The sequence below is a fragment of the Chamaea fasciata genome, unplaced genomic scaffold, assembly GCF_029207755.1.
Source record: "Chamaea fasciata isolate MVZ Bird 193981 ecotype frontalis unplaced genomic scaffold, bChaFas1.0.hap1 SCAF_11, whole genome shotgun sequence".
Lineage (NCBI taxonomy): Eukaryota > Metazoa > Chordata > Aves > Passeriformes > Sylviidae > Chamaea > Chamaea fasciata.
In genome coordinates, this window is record NW_027094096.1 from 19,496,166 (window position 1) to 19,510,477 (window position 14,312).

Genomic DNA, 14,312 nt, shown 5'->3' on the forward strand with positions numbered 1-14,312 from the left:
AAGCCCCATCAGTGCCATCTGTTCTCCAAAGTCAACGGGGGCTCAAAATTCTGATACATGCAAAGTCTTCCAAGCTGCAGGAAGTGGCTGAACACTGGCTCTGCTATGTAATGGTGGAGAACCTGGCATAAAATACGCAGTAAATGCTGGCCTGTTCTCCAGATTATATCACTTCTTTAAAGCAAACAGGGGAAAAAAAAAAAAAAGAAACCACAAATTAGTTTGGTGATTTAAATATACAAGTTTAAAACTAGATCATAATATGTTTTCTCTTATTTTTTTTTTAAATTACCTTGGGATTTACCATAACTGCCCACTGCTACATGAAAACTCAAAATGCTTTTCTTGGTGCATGAATTTAATAGAGAATGTTAGTTTTCCACACTAATTTATTGCAACCATAGTGTACACATATCATGTATGTTCTTCCTGTACCTAGGAAGAACTCCCTGCTAAAACTGAAGAGCAATTATAAGAGGAACTAAAGAAACTTTATAATAAAGACCACTATTTACTATGGTCATGCTTCTAGTAAGTCCTGAAAACCCACTACAATGCTCCAACAGATTAAACCACTTCATTTGTTCTACTGCAGCTAACTTGCAGATCTTAGAAATAACTCATTAAAAGAAAATCTCTAATGTTATTGTTTACATAATTATTTGGTTTTTATCTCTGTTGGCATAGCAGGATCTTTCTGATCTCGTTTACCTGGGGTGATGCTGTGCTAATTAATCCAAATTCAGACTGTTCTAAAGGCAAACCTCAAATCTACATCCCATCTTACAAATTCTGCTTTTTCTCTTCAGAAAACCTTTGCCACTTTCCATAACAGCTCAGAAAAGATGAGCCTCTTGTCATTATCTTGCAATGATCAATGCTACTGGTGCCCAAAATAGGACATTTCCTAAAAGAGAGGGACACACCTCTTTGCTTTAGGTCACTTTAAACAGCAAGTGACCCAGGAGTGTCACCTAGTTCCAAAATAAATGCAAAACTTCTGCTTTCCTCAAGAGCAGGACTCACAAAATGGAGTCACTAACACACACAATTCACTGCATTCAGCTCACAAGAGTAATCTCTGAAAATTGTGTTTGTTTGAATGATTTGGTTTGGGTCTTTTTTTATGGGGCTTGTGTGTGATTTTCCCCCTCCACATGAACAGTGGATTACACTGAGTTGGGGCTTTGATCACTGTGCATCCAATCACCCTGACCTGCCTTCACCCACCGTGGAGATGCCACCACTGGACTTAATCCCCACCTCATTGATCTCAAAGGCATTATGCCATTTTTAATTAAAACTTCTGCTTTTTAAAGTCACTATTCACAGGGCTAGAACACATGAAGGTGCTAATCCAAGGCTGGTAATTCTTACTGATTTAGGAGGTGTCATCCTCACAGATTTTAAATCGGGCTTATTGTAGTAAATTCTGTGCACACAGATCCCTTTAGCCCAAAAATTCAGCACACCTCATACTCCATGTGCATGACATTCCTCTTAAGCAGAAGAGCAACTGATCCATCATTTGGAAAGTTGTCCAAGATCACAAGGTATAAAGCGGAAAGCTAGGAAAAGTGTTTCCAAATTCTGGGCTTCTCAAAGCTCAGGGGGGAAAAAAAATCAATTCTATTTAGGAGCATCCTGTTCTAGACGTAAATGATTCTGATGTGGGTTTGTGTGATACTTCAGCTTCAACAAAAAAAATATCCACTGAATAAAATTTACTACCTACTCATTATGGTAAAAATTTCAGAGGGTTCCCTACTAGGGATGCAGTTTATCCCACCGCATTCTTTCTCACAAGGGTATCCCCCATTTGTCTTGGGCAGTTGAAAGAACCAACTCCTGAAGTCAGCTGGTTACAATCCCTCACACCCAACTGCCTCGACATACTGTACAGTCACCACATGGCTCCCAAGCCAAATCCACAGCTGCACACAGGAAATTCTGCCGGGGGGAGGGGGAATCAAACGGGACAGCCCCACACCAAGTGCAGAACCGCCCGTGCAGTGCCACACTATGCATGTGGTTAGGCACAATAGCTAAAGAAAGTCCCGAGATTAAATCCTCCCAGAACACAGCCACGCTGCGTGCTCACAATACTGCCTGGAACCAGCCCTTCTGGAGAGGAAGGCAGGAGCCCACTGCCATAAAAAGAGCTGAGATTCTTAAACATCTGAAGCCAGGCTTAGGGGAATATGACTGACAGGCAACAGCTGAGAGAATTCTGCATTGATCCTGTACCATTCTGACATTCCGGGGAGGGTGATGGTGAAGGAAGATTGCTGAAGGCATAAATAAACTCGAGATGTTTAAAAAAAATTATTTAAAATATTTTAAAAATCATTATTATCCACCCGGCTCACCCCATCCCACCCAAAAAAGCCCCAGCACCTCCCAACACCAATCCCCCCCACACGCCCACCCACCCTTCCCGAAACGAACGCGGAGGGAATCCCCGCGGCCGCGCATCCGCTGCCCCCGGCCCCGCCGGCGCTCTGCCTTCCCCACACGCGAACCTCCCCTGCGCGCTGCCCTCAGAGCCTCGTCACCGCCGCCCCCCCGCCGCCGCCGCCCCATCGCCGCCGCCCCCGGCCCCGCACCCCCCGCACCTTCCCCGCTCACCGTCCCCTCCCCCGCGGCCCTTCGGCCCCGGCCCCGCCGGGCGCGGAGCCGCCCGCGCCGCCCCCGCCGCCGGTACCTTGTAGAAGGCCCCGTTGGAGCCGCGCACTTCCACCGTCAGCTCCTCCATGTTGGGGCCGCAAAGGACGCCGGGACGAGCTTCTAGAAACTGTCACCGCGGGGGGAGCGAGCGGCGCCCGCCCCCTCCGCCCCCCGCCCGCCGGGCCGCGCCTCCGGCCCCTCCTGCTCCTCCGCCGGGCCGCCGCCGCCGGAGCCGAGCGGGGCGGGCGCTGTGGGCAGGGCTCCCCGCCGCCGGCGGAGCGGGGCGGTCCCTGCGGGCGAGGCTCCCGGGAAGGGTTCCCCGCCGTTATCTCCCCGCCCGCCGGCGCCGGGCCGAGGGGGGAGCGCGGGTGCGGCCGCGTGAGGGGGGCGGCGGGCGCAGCGTGCGGAGACAATGCGGTGCGGGCACGGCGCGGGGCGGGCCGCGCTTGGCGATGGACGCCGCTCCAAAGGCCGCGCCCGAGGGGGCACCCCCGGCTCCCCGGCCGGCACCTCCCGAGCCGCCGCCCGGGGCTGTTGCGATAGTGCCCCGCATCCAGCGCCCGCCTCGGCTTTGTCCCTCACGGAGCGCCCGTCGCCCTGCCCCGCCCTGCTCGCACCCTGCCGGAGCTGCCTTGCCTTTCCCCCTGTGCTGCTCCTGCTGCTGACAGAAACAATAAAAAAATAAAATATGCCTCTGGTGTGCTGGCCCTCACAATGCACCGAGACGCGAATTGTGCTGTGAGCTGGATGCTCACATAAGCTTAGTCATGCAGAGCCTGATGAACGGCCTGTACCTGTGCCAAATCCATGTGTTTTTGCATTGAGTTTAAATACAGAACCATAGAATCATCCGGGTTGGAAGAGACCCTTAAGATAATGAAATTCAGCCATCAACCCAGCACTGCCACTGTAACCCCTGAACCACATCACCCAGCGCCAGATCCAAATACCTCTTAAACACCTCCAGGGTGTTTAAGAGGTATAAGGTACATCTTAAACACCACCGCCTCCTATTCCGATGCCTCACTATCCTAACTGTGACATTTTTTTTTCTGATATCTAACCTGAATCTCCCATCTCAGCCTAAGGCCATTTTAATAACAATGCTTTCAAATGCTCTTTCTGCTGATGTTTCCCATTGGGCATCAGACCCAAATGACCAGGAGTCCACGATGATAATTTTACCCATCGGATGTTTTAATTTTTAGTTTCTTCATGTTAATCTTGCTTTTGTGTCAGTTGTAACCATGTCTGTAGGACAGGTGAGGATTTTGGACAGTAAAGGCCAAAAAGTGTTGAGGAATCTGGCTACTCAGTGCTCAAAATGGTCAAAGAATGTGTGGCGGTGGCACTTGGGGCAATGGTTTAGTGGTGAGCAAGGCGGTGCTGGGTTGATGGTTGGACCTGATGATCTTGGAGGTCTTTTTCAACCTCAGCATTTCTGTGGTTCTGTGATCCTGATGTGCCGTAACTGAAGGAAAGATACAGGTTCAACAGCATGAACCTTTTTTCCCATGTTGTGTGCATGAATATTCCTCATCTTGCATAATATTTATTCCACATAAATTTTGGAGGGTACCTTTTATTCTAAATTCTGTTTTAATCTTTATTATTTACCCACAATTTATTCTGTCCATGGTGCCAAGGCCACACTTGGGCAAGAGAGCCCTTTCTTGAAAAGAGGTGCCTCTTTTCTTGTTGGCAGAGGCCACTCAGGGTTTTCCAGGATAAAGGAACCAGATGGTTTGAAGCAAACAGTTGTGCTACAAAAAATTTATGCTAAAAGTTTTCATCACCCCAAGACTGAACTGACTGAGGTTCGTTTACAGAGTCTCAATGTCAACTGCTAAAAAATTGTGTCTGGGGCTAAAAAGTACCAAACCAGAAATGAACTATGCATGAGCTGCTGTCCTTAGGAATAAAAACAGGATGTGGATTAAAAAAAAAACCAAAAAAACTCCAGAACTGTGTGAGGTTGCCTGGGTGTCCACATTTGCAGAACTGGGGGACAGTTCTGGGCTTTAGTGATAAGGAGGACTGGCTTGAGCAAATGCAATCTGCATCTGAATTTGCCTGATAAAGTTTGTTTTTCTGGAAGTGTGAGGATGATAGTTGTTAAAGGGACAGGGTTGTTTGCATGTTAATTTTGAGGCAGATTTCTGTGCCTGGGTTAAATGGGGCTAGAAAAGGGCTTTAGCAGGTTGTGGGCCATAATAATTTGCAGCACATCAGCCAGAATACAGATAATGAATCTGTTCTAAGTTTAGTTGTCACTGAATGTAAATTATGAGTAACTACTAAATTAAATTGCTTTTAACATTTACTGAAATAAGCAAAGGGAGGATACAGATTCAAGAACTCAAGAATTCCTCTGATAGTAGCTACTTAATTTTTTTTTTTATGAGACTTTGTAAGGTTTCATTTTCGTTTCATTTTTTTGGTTTCATTTCACAACACCCACAGTGAAACTGCCACTTTCATTTCCTAGAGCTGCTGTGGTCCAGGAGAAACTTTTTGGGTAAATCTGGCTGAACCATTCTCTGTCCTCTCTGAAAACTCCACAGCTTAGGAGGCAAAGCAAGCTGCATCATGCCAGAAGTTGCAGTCAGGAGTTGCAGGATTCTGTATCCTTGGGACCCTTAGCTGCAAAGAGCAGAAGAGGGGTTCCCTTGTTTGAGTGAGCAAAGTGAAGGGTGAAGTATTAAACACGGAAGGATTAGGATGTTGTCATCAAATACATCAAGGCACACAGAGGGGATAATGATCCATGAGAGACTGAGGGTGTGAAAGACAGAAAACATGACTAGGGGAAAGGCTCCCCAAAAGGTACTGACAGACCATTAATCAACGTAGCCTGGAAAGAAGTTTACAATGGGAGGTTGAAGAAGTTTCTGAAACAGTCTTTCAAAATGAATTCATGAAAGTTAATAACACCTGCCTACGTAATTTAGGATGGAAAAAGCATTTATGATGGTGATATAGCATAAGCAATATAAACCACATTTTCAACAGAGAAAACTTTGCAAGCATTGATTTCAACAAATAAATAACCTACCCACACTCCTATCCTTCCAAATGCCGTTTTCTAAAATTCAGGAAGTATGTGGACATACTAGAGAGGGTCCAAGAAAAAGCCATAAAACCATTGAAAATGTAACTCACAGTGAAACAGTATCATAGCAGAGTTTTCATATTTTGAAAAAGTGATTTTTGTCCAAAATCTGCAAGTATCCAGGTAGGAAAGATATACAGGCCTTTTTAGATTCCTGTCACTATCAATTTTTAAATCAATATTGAGTATGCTCTAGTTCATACATGGATTAATGGAATCATCTGTGAAACTGAAGGTCACAATGGAATTGTCATTCAGGGACCTTCTGACATCAGACTCTGTTAATGTTCACGTCAGCCAAAAGTGGAAAAATTTAGCTATTTTCAAAGAGCTGGGCAAGGGTGGGACAACTGAAATCAACGATATAACTGTTTAGAATAGTGATCTCCTAAAGTAAGATTAGTTGTGAAAAGATGCACACATTGATACTGCTCTTATGATACTAGTAGGCTGAAATTTTGTTTGAAAAGAATGTTTTAGTTTTAAACTATCAGTTATTTTTCTGCCAAATAACTTGAGTGCTTTTTCTGATATAGAACTAGGGTCATTTCTCTGTTTTTCTGAGCACATTTCCTACCTTTCAGTAAAATAAAAACCCAGAAGCATCCTTTCTTAGCATATTTCGTTAAAAAATAGGTAAAACCCAAGGTCAACTAAATTCAGACTTATGCTCTTACTTACAATATAACAACCTGGGTCTTGTGTTCCATTCTGTGAAGGGAAATGCTGACGCTTAGCAACTCATGCCATAAAAATCAAAATATGATAAAAAATTAATCTAGCTTCACCTTTAAGTGGCTAGAAATCTTTTTGGTTTCATTGCTCATTCTGAAATTTTGGCAGAAGGCTGATGACTATGAGAGACGTCCATCCACAGACTTCCAACCCTCACAGAAGCTTAGGAAACAGGGAGCACTGAGATGCTCATTAATTCTCAGTGGAGACAAACAACACAGGTGGAAATTTGAAAGATGTGAGATAAGATCATATTGGCCTCATGTCTTACCAAATGACAAAACCACTTAACAACTCTGCAAAAGTCTTGGAGAAGTTCTTTTGAAAAATTACCTGCTCCCAGGTTTGCTCATTTATGTGTATTTTTTCTTTGTTCTATGTGGCAGAAAGAAGTCTGTGAAAGTTGTAAAATTACTTCCAGTAAACCTGTGCAAGTAGAACAGAAGATCTGATGTCTTGTGGTGGAACACTGGTATGAAGACATATGGCCTTGATACAGATCATCCTGTTGGGCTTGATAAGAGGTCTGTAGTTGTAGAAAACTCTTTTAGAAAAGCTTGTGTTTTGATTTGATTTGTTTTGTTTTATACTTCACTGTGGTTTTTTCCCTATTTGAATATTGAGCTGAAGAAGAATCTCTACCATTTTTCATCAGCCTTTCACAACTGCATTCCTGACCTTTTCCAGTGGATGAATTTTGGTCTGGAGGTTTGCGGAACCCCACATCCGTGTCCAGCCACATCTGCAAGTACTGTAAGCAGACACCGCTTCTGAAAATAGGACCCACAAAAGGTGTTGCTAAGTGAGTGTATGTAAAAACATTCTTGTGCAGTTCAGTTTTAAGCCCTCTGTCTGGTGTGGAAATCAGAGAAAGAATAAATCATGGGTGTTCCTATTATAAATGAACTTTTCAGTCCTTTACACCTACCTTTAAAGGGGAAAACCTCTGGAGCCAATTTATTTTTTGTGTGTTATAGCTGATAGCACTCACATTTATCTGTCTAGACAAAATGAACTTAAAATGATTTGCAGGTATAGGGTTAAAATCCATGTTTAGAAAGATAAAAAGTGTTAAGAATCTACAGAATGCAGTAGGTATTTGCTATTGTATTCTACTCCCTGTTACTGCAGTCTAAAAAAGAAAAAGTCACTGTGCTAATTAAATTATATAAGGAAGGCATCAAGAACCAATATTAAAAACGGTTTTGATTACAGTCTTTTTATGCTGAAGTAATGATGAACAATATCATTCAGGTTTCATTTGTTCAAAGTCTACAAGATGATGTGTATATTCAGAAAAAGAAAAAAATATACATTCAGGCAACAAAGTACTATGTGAAAGTAATTTCATGCTGAATGACAACATGTGAACCTTGTTTTTTCACACTGGTGAACTTCTGCCTTACCACTGCTTGACTGGTCTCCCCATTTTTGTCAGTAGCAGCACAGGAAAGTAAGGAAAATAAAATGAAAAGTTTAATGTCACTCTAAAAGCAATGAGAAGCCCTAGCCAATGCCTGCTGTAAACTCAATATTCATCCTGGCACTGTGCAAAGAAACTGCAGAATCATTTCACTGAAATTTTAATGAACTCCAATGAGAACACTGCTGTTTAATGGACTTTGTGCAATGGGTGGAAGCTTTTCCACTCACAATCCAACTTTTCATCGGGTTGGCTTGTTTTGCTAATTTTCATTATCACTTCACATCCGCCTCTTTTGAATGCTGGTGTGGATGCAGCTGGTCCAAACTAACCTTGTGACTTTGTTCCAAGCCAGGAAGTAAATGCAGTGAGCTCCAGAGGGACCATGGTACTCCTCTGCAGTTGTGGTGATGTAATGGTGTGGTAAGACCTGCATAGAATTAACTTCAGATGGCCAAGTACAGAAGTTCTTATCTACAAGTGTTAGGAGTTATATCCTTCCTAACACTCTTGCCACCCACATGAATCCAGATAATTTCTGTCTTCTGAATACTCTCAGTGCAAACCAGGAGAAGAAAGCAATGTTTTTCTTTATAACTATCCAGTTTTGGTCCTTGTTTGGTTCTTAGGCAAGTCCAGACTACCTTTGTTTTGACTTGACACCTGGGCTAAATTTTTGTGTCAATGTCATATAAAGAGATATCTGCATTTCTAGTGTGGGACTGGACTCAGAGCAGGGTTTCAGATAATGTAGGTTTATGTGGTATGAGTTACTTGCTAACTCCTGCAGTCACCAAAATGTGCATGTTTAACCCCTGGTTCTGAGTATTTGTATTAAGTTTCTCAAAGGCAGGGTCTGCTCTAAAAAAAAGGCAATGGAGCCCTGAACAAAATTTGTGAGAGAGAGTGGACAGAGGGCATGTTGCTACCATAAATACATGATCTGAGGTATAGAAATTTAGTGCCACACGACATGAAAACACGAAACATTAGCACTGAAACAAAGGTCTTCCTGAAGTAGCAAAGGGATGCATATCAATCCCAATGAAGAAATGCAGTTTGGAAGAGAGCGGAGGGAACTTAGAGGTAGGAAGAAGATAGCAATACATCTGTGTGAAACTCAGCGAACAAACTGAAAAGCTTATATATTTTCCTAGAGGATTACCTGATATAATCTAAAGGATAAAATAATTCATTTCAAAAGGAGATCGGTTGTTAGCTCAAGGCACTCTGCTGTTGATAGTTCTGAAAGCAGATATCTTGACACACTCTACTTTTTGAAGGCTCCGATACAGCAAAGTATAGACAGGTGTTTATGTAGCATCTGAACGGAAAGGATATAAGAATGACTTAATAGTTGGCTTAATCTGTGCTCTTCTGGAAAGGAAGGAGTTGAGAAGAAAGTTTTCTCCAAATTTTTTGGCATAAAGCATTCCGTGTGCATGTATTTTCTGGTTTCCCTGAAGGCTCACCTGTAAGCAAGAGATATATATTATATATATATATATATATAAAATTACGTATGTATTTATTTGTTGTATGTTTGTCATTATGTGCATATGTAAAGAGACTGTTCATAAATACAGAGTTTGAGTCCCCCAGGAGCAAAGGTAAGCATTTTACAAACAAAGTACTAGCATGTTGATATGTCAGTGTCGGGATCTCAACATCAACCGTTCTCCCAATATGGATTGCATTCAGCTCCCTCAAAAAATCAGGGGAACCTTTTCTATTACTTTAGTCACAGGCAGTGATTTAAGAAATTAAATACTAATTCTCAGAGTAAGGGATTAAACATGCACATTTTGATGATTGCAAGAAGTAGCTGGTAACTCACATCACACAAATCTACATTCCCTCAAACCCATCTGTGCTGGTAGATAGATGGGGTGAGGCAATATGGAACAGAGAGTATCTCAGAGAGGGGACTTATCAAGAAGTTCAAATGTTTCCTGTGGCTTCTGTAAATGCTCTTTCAACTGAGATGACCTTCCTCTGGTACGTGTGTTCCAGTTGTATCACAGATGCCATTGAAGAGGGTGGGATAAAATCTGGACCCTTGCCTTTTTCTTTTTTCCATCGTTCTAAAAATACTATTCTATTAATGGCATAGTGTTTTCCCAGACTGCCTGTCTGTTGAGATGAAAAAGGGAACTCATTAAGCTACTTTGGTGATAAATAGACAGTTCTGATAAATACAATAAAACTGACCATTCTTTTGATCTAATCAGTAAAATTATTGCATGAGTGCTCAGGACATCATGCTTTTGGCATGATTCCACATCCTTTTTTCAGTTGTTTGATCCCCTGATGCCAAATGCTGTTGGCTGTCTGGCATATTAGACACTGCAGCACGTGATTTCACCAGTGATTTGTTGCCATAAGGCTCGTCAGCTGAGCCTGAAGTGCTGAGGTTGCTTTGACCTGCTCTTACCACAGCTGTATGTGCCTACTTGTTTTGTTCTGTCTCAGTGGAGTAAAATATCCAGCCCTGGACTTCTGCTGGATTTTGGATGGGAGTTCCTCTGTTCAACATTTAAAATGCCACTTTAGACAGTGGAAAAGAAATGGCTTATTGTGACTACATTACATCTGTCAGATGGAGGGGCTGAGGAGGATTAGTGCAAATGGACGAAGTATGCATGAAAAGAAATAAGGAGAAAAATTATTTAAAAGTCAAGAATAGAGGGAGAAGAACAACGAAAGAAAGAAAAGTTCAGACTACAGTGGAAGAAAAGTTCAAAATTCAGGCTTTCATGAAAAAGGGTTTGATGAATGAAGAAGATGAGGTAAGGGAGGATGCTAGATAAAATGAGCGATAGATGAGGGAAACCAAGAGAGAAAGAACAGTTCTGGGGAATACATGAAAATACGTGATGGTCACTTGTGATATTCACATGCTTTTTCTCACTAAAAAAGAATGGTGGAAAAGATGATTGCAAACATCAACAATAGAGACCTGTAAGATTAATTCATATCCAACATAATGGTAACTGGTATTTTGAACATCCAAGTTAAAATCTACTTTTTTGCCATCCTGGAGCAGGAATTCACTTGCAGTTCTTTGACTCCCTGAACTGTGTGCCCGTGTCTGTAGCACCCAGTCAATGCCACATCCCATCAAGACACTGGAATAAGCTGGAATGAAGTTGTATTTGCATGGGAAGAAGCACAGCCCTGTAATGTGGTGTTGCATCCATGGTGAGATTCTCCACCTCTCCGTTGGGTCTTTCACCTCTGAGGAGCACTGAAGCACAGACACAAGGTTTGTGGGTAGCTTCTTCTGACATCCTGGTGTGTTAGTGTGAAGTGTAATTCCAGCTTTTGCTGTCGAAGCTATTTCACTTCCCAGAAATACTTTAGTGCTCACAAAGGTGCAGAGCATGTGACCACAACTATTTAGAAGTTGTTACATACCAATAACAACCACAAATACAACAGCTTTTCCAGTATAAAATAAAAGTATGTTTATCCAAAACAGTTTACCAGAGTGGAAGCTTCAAAAAAATTAACAGTTTCTACTTTTTGGAACCATTTTGAGCAACTTTTAATTCATATGACAAGAGTTTTAAGAATTCAACGTTTTCGTCATTAAACGACATTTCATTTTAAAGTAAAATAACATATGTTTTCTAAATGCATGACAATAAAACTTCATGTCTTAGCTACCCATACTTGTTCCTCTGAGAAAATAAAGTCTCAAATACCCTAAATTCCACACTCCAGAGCAATTTAGATCTCCTTAGAGATCACAGTTTGAACTACAAATGCAATAAGGGCTGCATCCTGCTGTAACTGAAATCTTTCCTAAGTCTACTTCTGCTTTTCAATCTCTCTAATTTTTCATTAGATCAAGAGTCACACATTTTTGTTGGCAGTAAAGCAATTCCAATTTGAACTGCCTTCTGTCTTCAATAGGAATTTTCCCAAAGTACAGAAATAAAAATGTAAAACTTTGCTGTGTTTCATTACTTTCATTCTTTTGAACATTGCTGCTCTGAAAGCTCTGTGTGAAATTATTAGAAGATGGGTTTTGAAATGCTTGTGAAAGTAGATGCATATATGGGACTCAAAGGGCCTTATTTAAAAAAGAAATTTGCCAGTTACCCAGATCTCTGGTTGGTTATGCCCATTCAAGGATACAGAATCCATCATTCCTATGATTATTTTTACATCTGAACTTTTTTTTTTTTTTTTTATACTAGATAGACTTGAAACTTTCAGGGTCATTTGCCCAGCATGTAGTTGAATGTCCTGTGCTATAGATTCCAATTAGCAAGACCATGTTCAATGGTCCTACACCACCAATGCTGTCTAACTGCTTTCCACTTGGCTTTATATGTTTCTTCTTTGTTGCAGCTGCAACCAGGTCTATCTACCCTTTGATAGAAAAATTTCAATTACCCCAGGGAGAAGCTTTTAGCTTTATTAAGCATTGAAGTCTACACATTTGTTCTTCTGTTGAAGAGCAGTTCAAAAGGAGACTTTCTGAGGAAGTAATCTGATAAATTAGGATAAATCTTGTGGACTTTCACTGCTAATGTTTTTTCCTGTAGTCTGAGCCTAAGATTCTGCCAACTCAATGTACAGTTAAGCATTTCTTTAACACTTTTAGCCCCTGACAGATGTTTCTTATACTTCACAAGCAAATGGCTCTTCAGTTTTTTTTGAGACTGCTGTGCTCTCAGCATAAAATTGATGTCACAGAAGGCTGGAGAGCTGTGCTCCAGCCTTGACAGACAGTGACAGAAAACTGTTCCCATCTGGTAGCTTTGTGTTGGCCTCTGAGGAAAGGAATGGTTTCCTTTCCGAGATGATGGGTGTCACCTGTCACCTCCTTGTTGCCAGAAGTAACCTCAGTTATCTCAGGAGGAGCCAGGCCTGCACACACCAGGGCTCTCATCTGCCCTCGCTTTGTTGTCCTTGGCCTCTCAGGGGGCTGGGGTAGCCAAGTGACGTGGAGGAAAGCAGGCAATAACACTGGTGTAAGTCACATCTCTTTGGAGATGAAAAAAGGAGCTGCTCTTCCCAATGCTGTCAATCTTGTGTTTTACCTCCTTGGCTGGGTATTTATTTACAGAAGTAAATAAAGCTGTCATTTGTGCTTTTTAATGTTTGAGAATTCCACAGAAGTTACACATGTCTGGTTTGGAATCGAATCTTTCATTGTTGTCTCTATCTTGGAAATTAATTTATTATTGCATTTGAAGTCCTAAATGTCTCTTGAGAGAGCTGAACATACAGTCTAACAATCTGCCCATAAAGAGCAAACATGAGTTAGACATTTAAAGAAGATAATCTTTCAGTTGTATGGAAATCCTGTCACTCTTGCTTTTCTGTTTAAGCTTTACATAATAAAGCCTTTATTTCTGTTTTCAGAAAAGTTTTGGTTCTTGCCCACTCATTCCTGTTCTGTAAGAAGAAGAAAATGACATATTAAATCAAGACTGCAGAAAGGGGCACACAACTAAATGAAATTAATATCACCAAATCAGAAGACTAGAGTTCTTGGATGAAATAAATTTTTCTAAAAATCCTGAAGAGAGAATAGGAAGGAAACAAAAAAAACATTGAGAGAGTTCTCCAAACACACGATCTCCAAACACACTAAGTCTGAACTTGCAGTGTGCTTTTTGGAGCACCATTAAGTAACAGCCACTATCAGTTTCAAACACAGGTAGTAGAATTTACATAAGCAAATCTCATCTGGCTAAATACTACCCCATAAATATACATATTATAATCTGTTTCTAATACACAAGATTATATTGTCATAATACATCAAAATATTACAAGCGGGGATTTGGGGTGAGTTATCACTCTTCGATTCTGTGCATCCATCACAAGGCCAATATGCCACCTACATCTACATTCCAAGACACACAGATCCTCTCCTGTCCCTCAGGACTACTTTGTCAGCAACTCAACCAACAACAAATAACTCCCACTGAAACCAAAACAAAACTGAGTAAGAAAGAAAGAAAGGAAAATCCCCAAGCTGTTTGCTCTCTCTTAGGAAAACACCATTTCATGGCACAAGAAAGATATTAAGACAGGGGCAAAATAATTAAGATTGCTGAAATTAATTCTGAATCAAAGTCTACAGAAGGACTCCTGTTGACATCCAAGCTTTGTCTTCTCTTTGATAAAGAGATTACATTTCATACTTGATTTTCCTCCATATTCTTCTCTACAAAGTAGATGTATTGCCACTATCTCTCAATATTCTACACAAAAATCAATCTGTTTAAAAGCAAAAGACATATTTTTTGTGCCACTGGGCTTGGAAAACCTGCAGCTCAAGACCTGATGCCATAACATTGGAGCTGAAAGTGTAGTTTGAGCTTATGTTTCCAGTGTTCCATCATGTGCATA

The 14,312-nt window shown here is 41.5% G+C and overlaps 1 protein-coding gene across 2 annotated transcripts in view; it reads right to left on the bottom strand.

The window, feature by feature from the left end:
* The window catches only part of FXR1 (FMR1 autosomal homolog 1), a 33,704-nt gene extending 30,896 nt beyond the window's left edge, over positions 1–2,808 (bottom strand). For both annotated transcript variants that reach the window (XM_066193544.1, XM_066193543.1), the window contains exon 1: positions 2,705–2,808. In XM_066193544.1, coding sequence (XP_066049641.1) covers positions 2,705–2,755 — 51 coding nt within the window. In that variant the 5' untranslated portion in view covers positions 2,756–2,808. The remainder of the gene's footprint in view (positions 1–2,704) is intronic.
* Between the last annotated feature and the right edge of the window lie 11,504 nt (positions 2,809–14,312).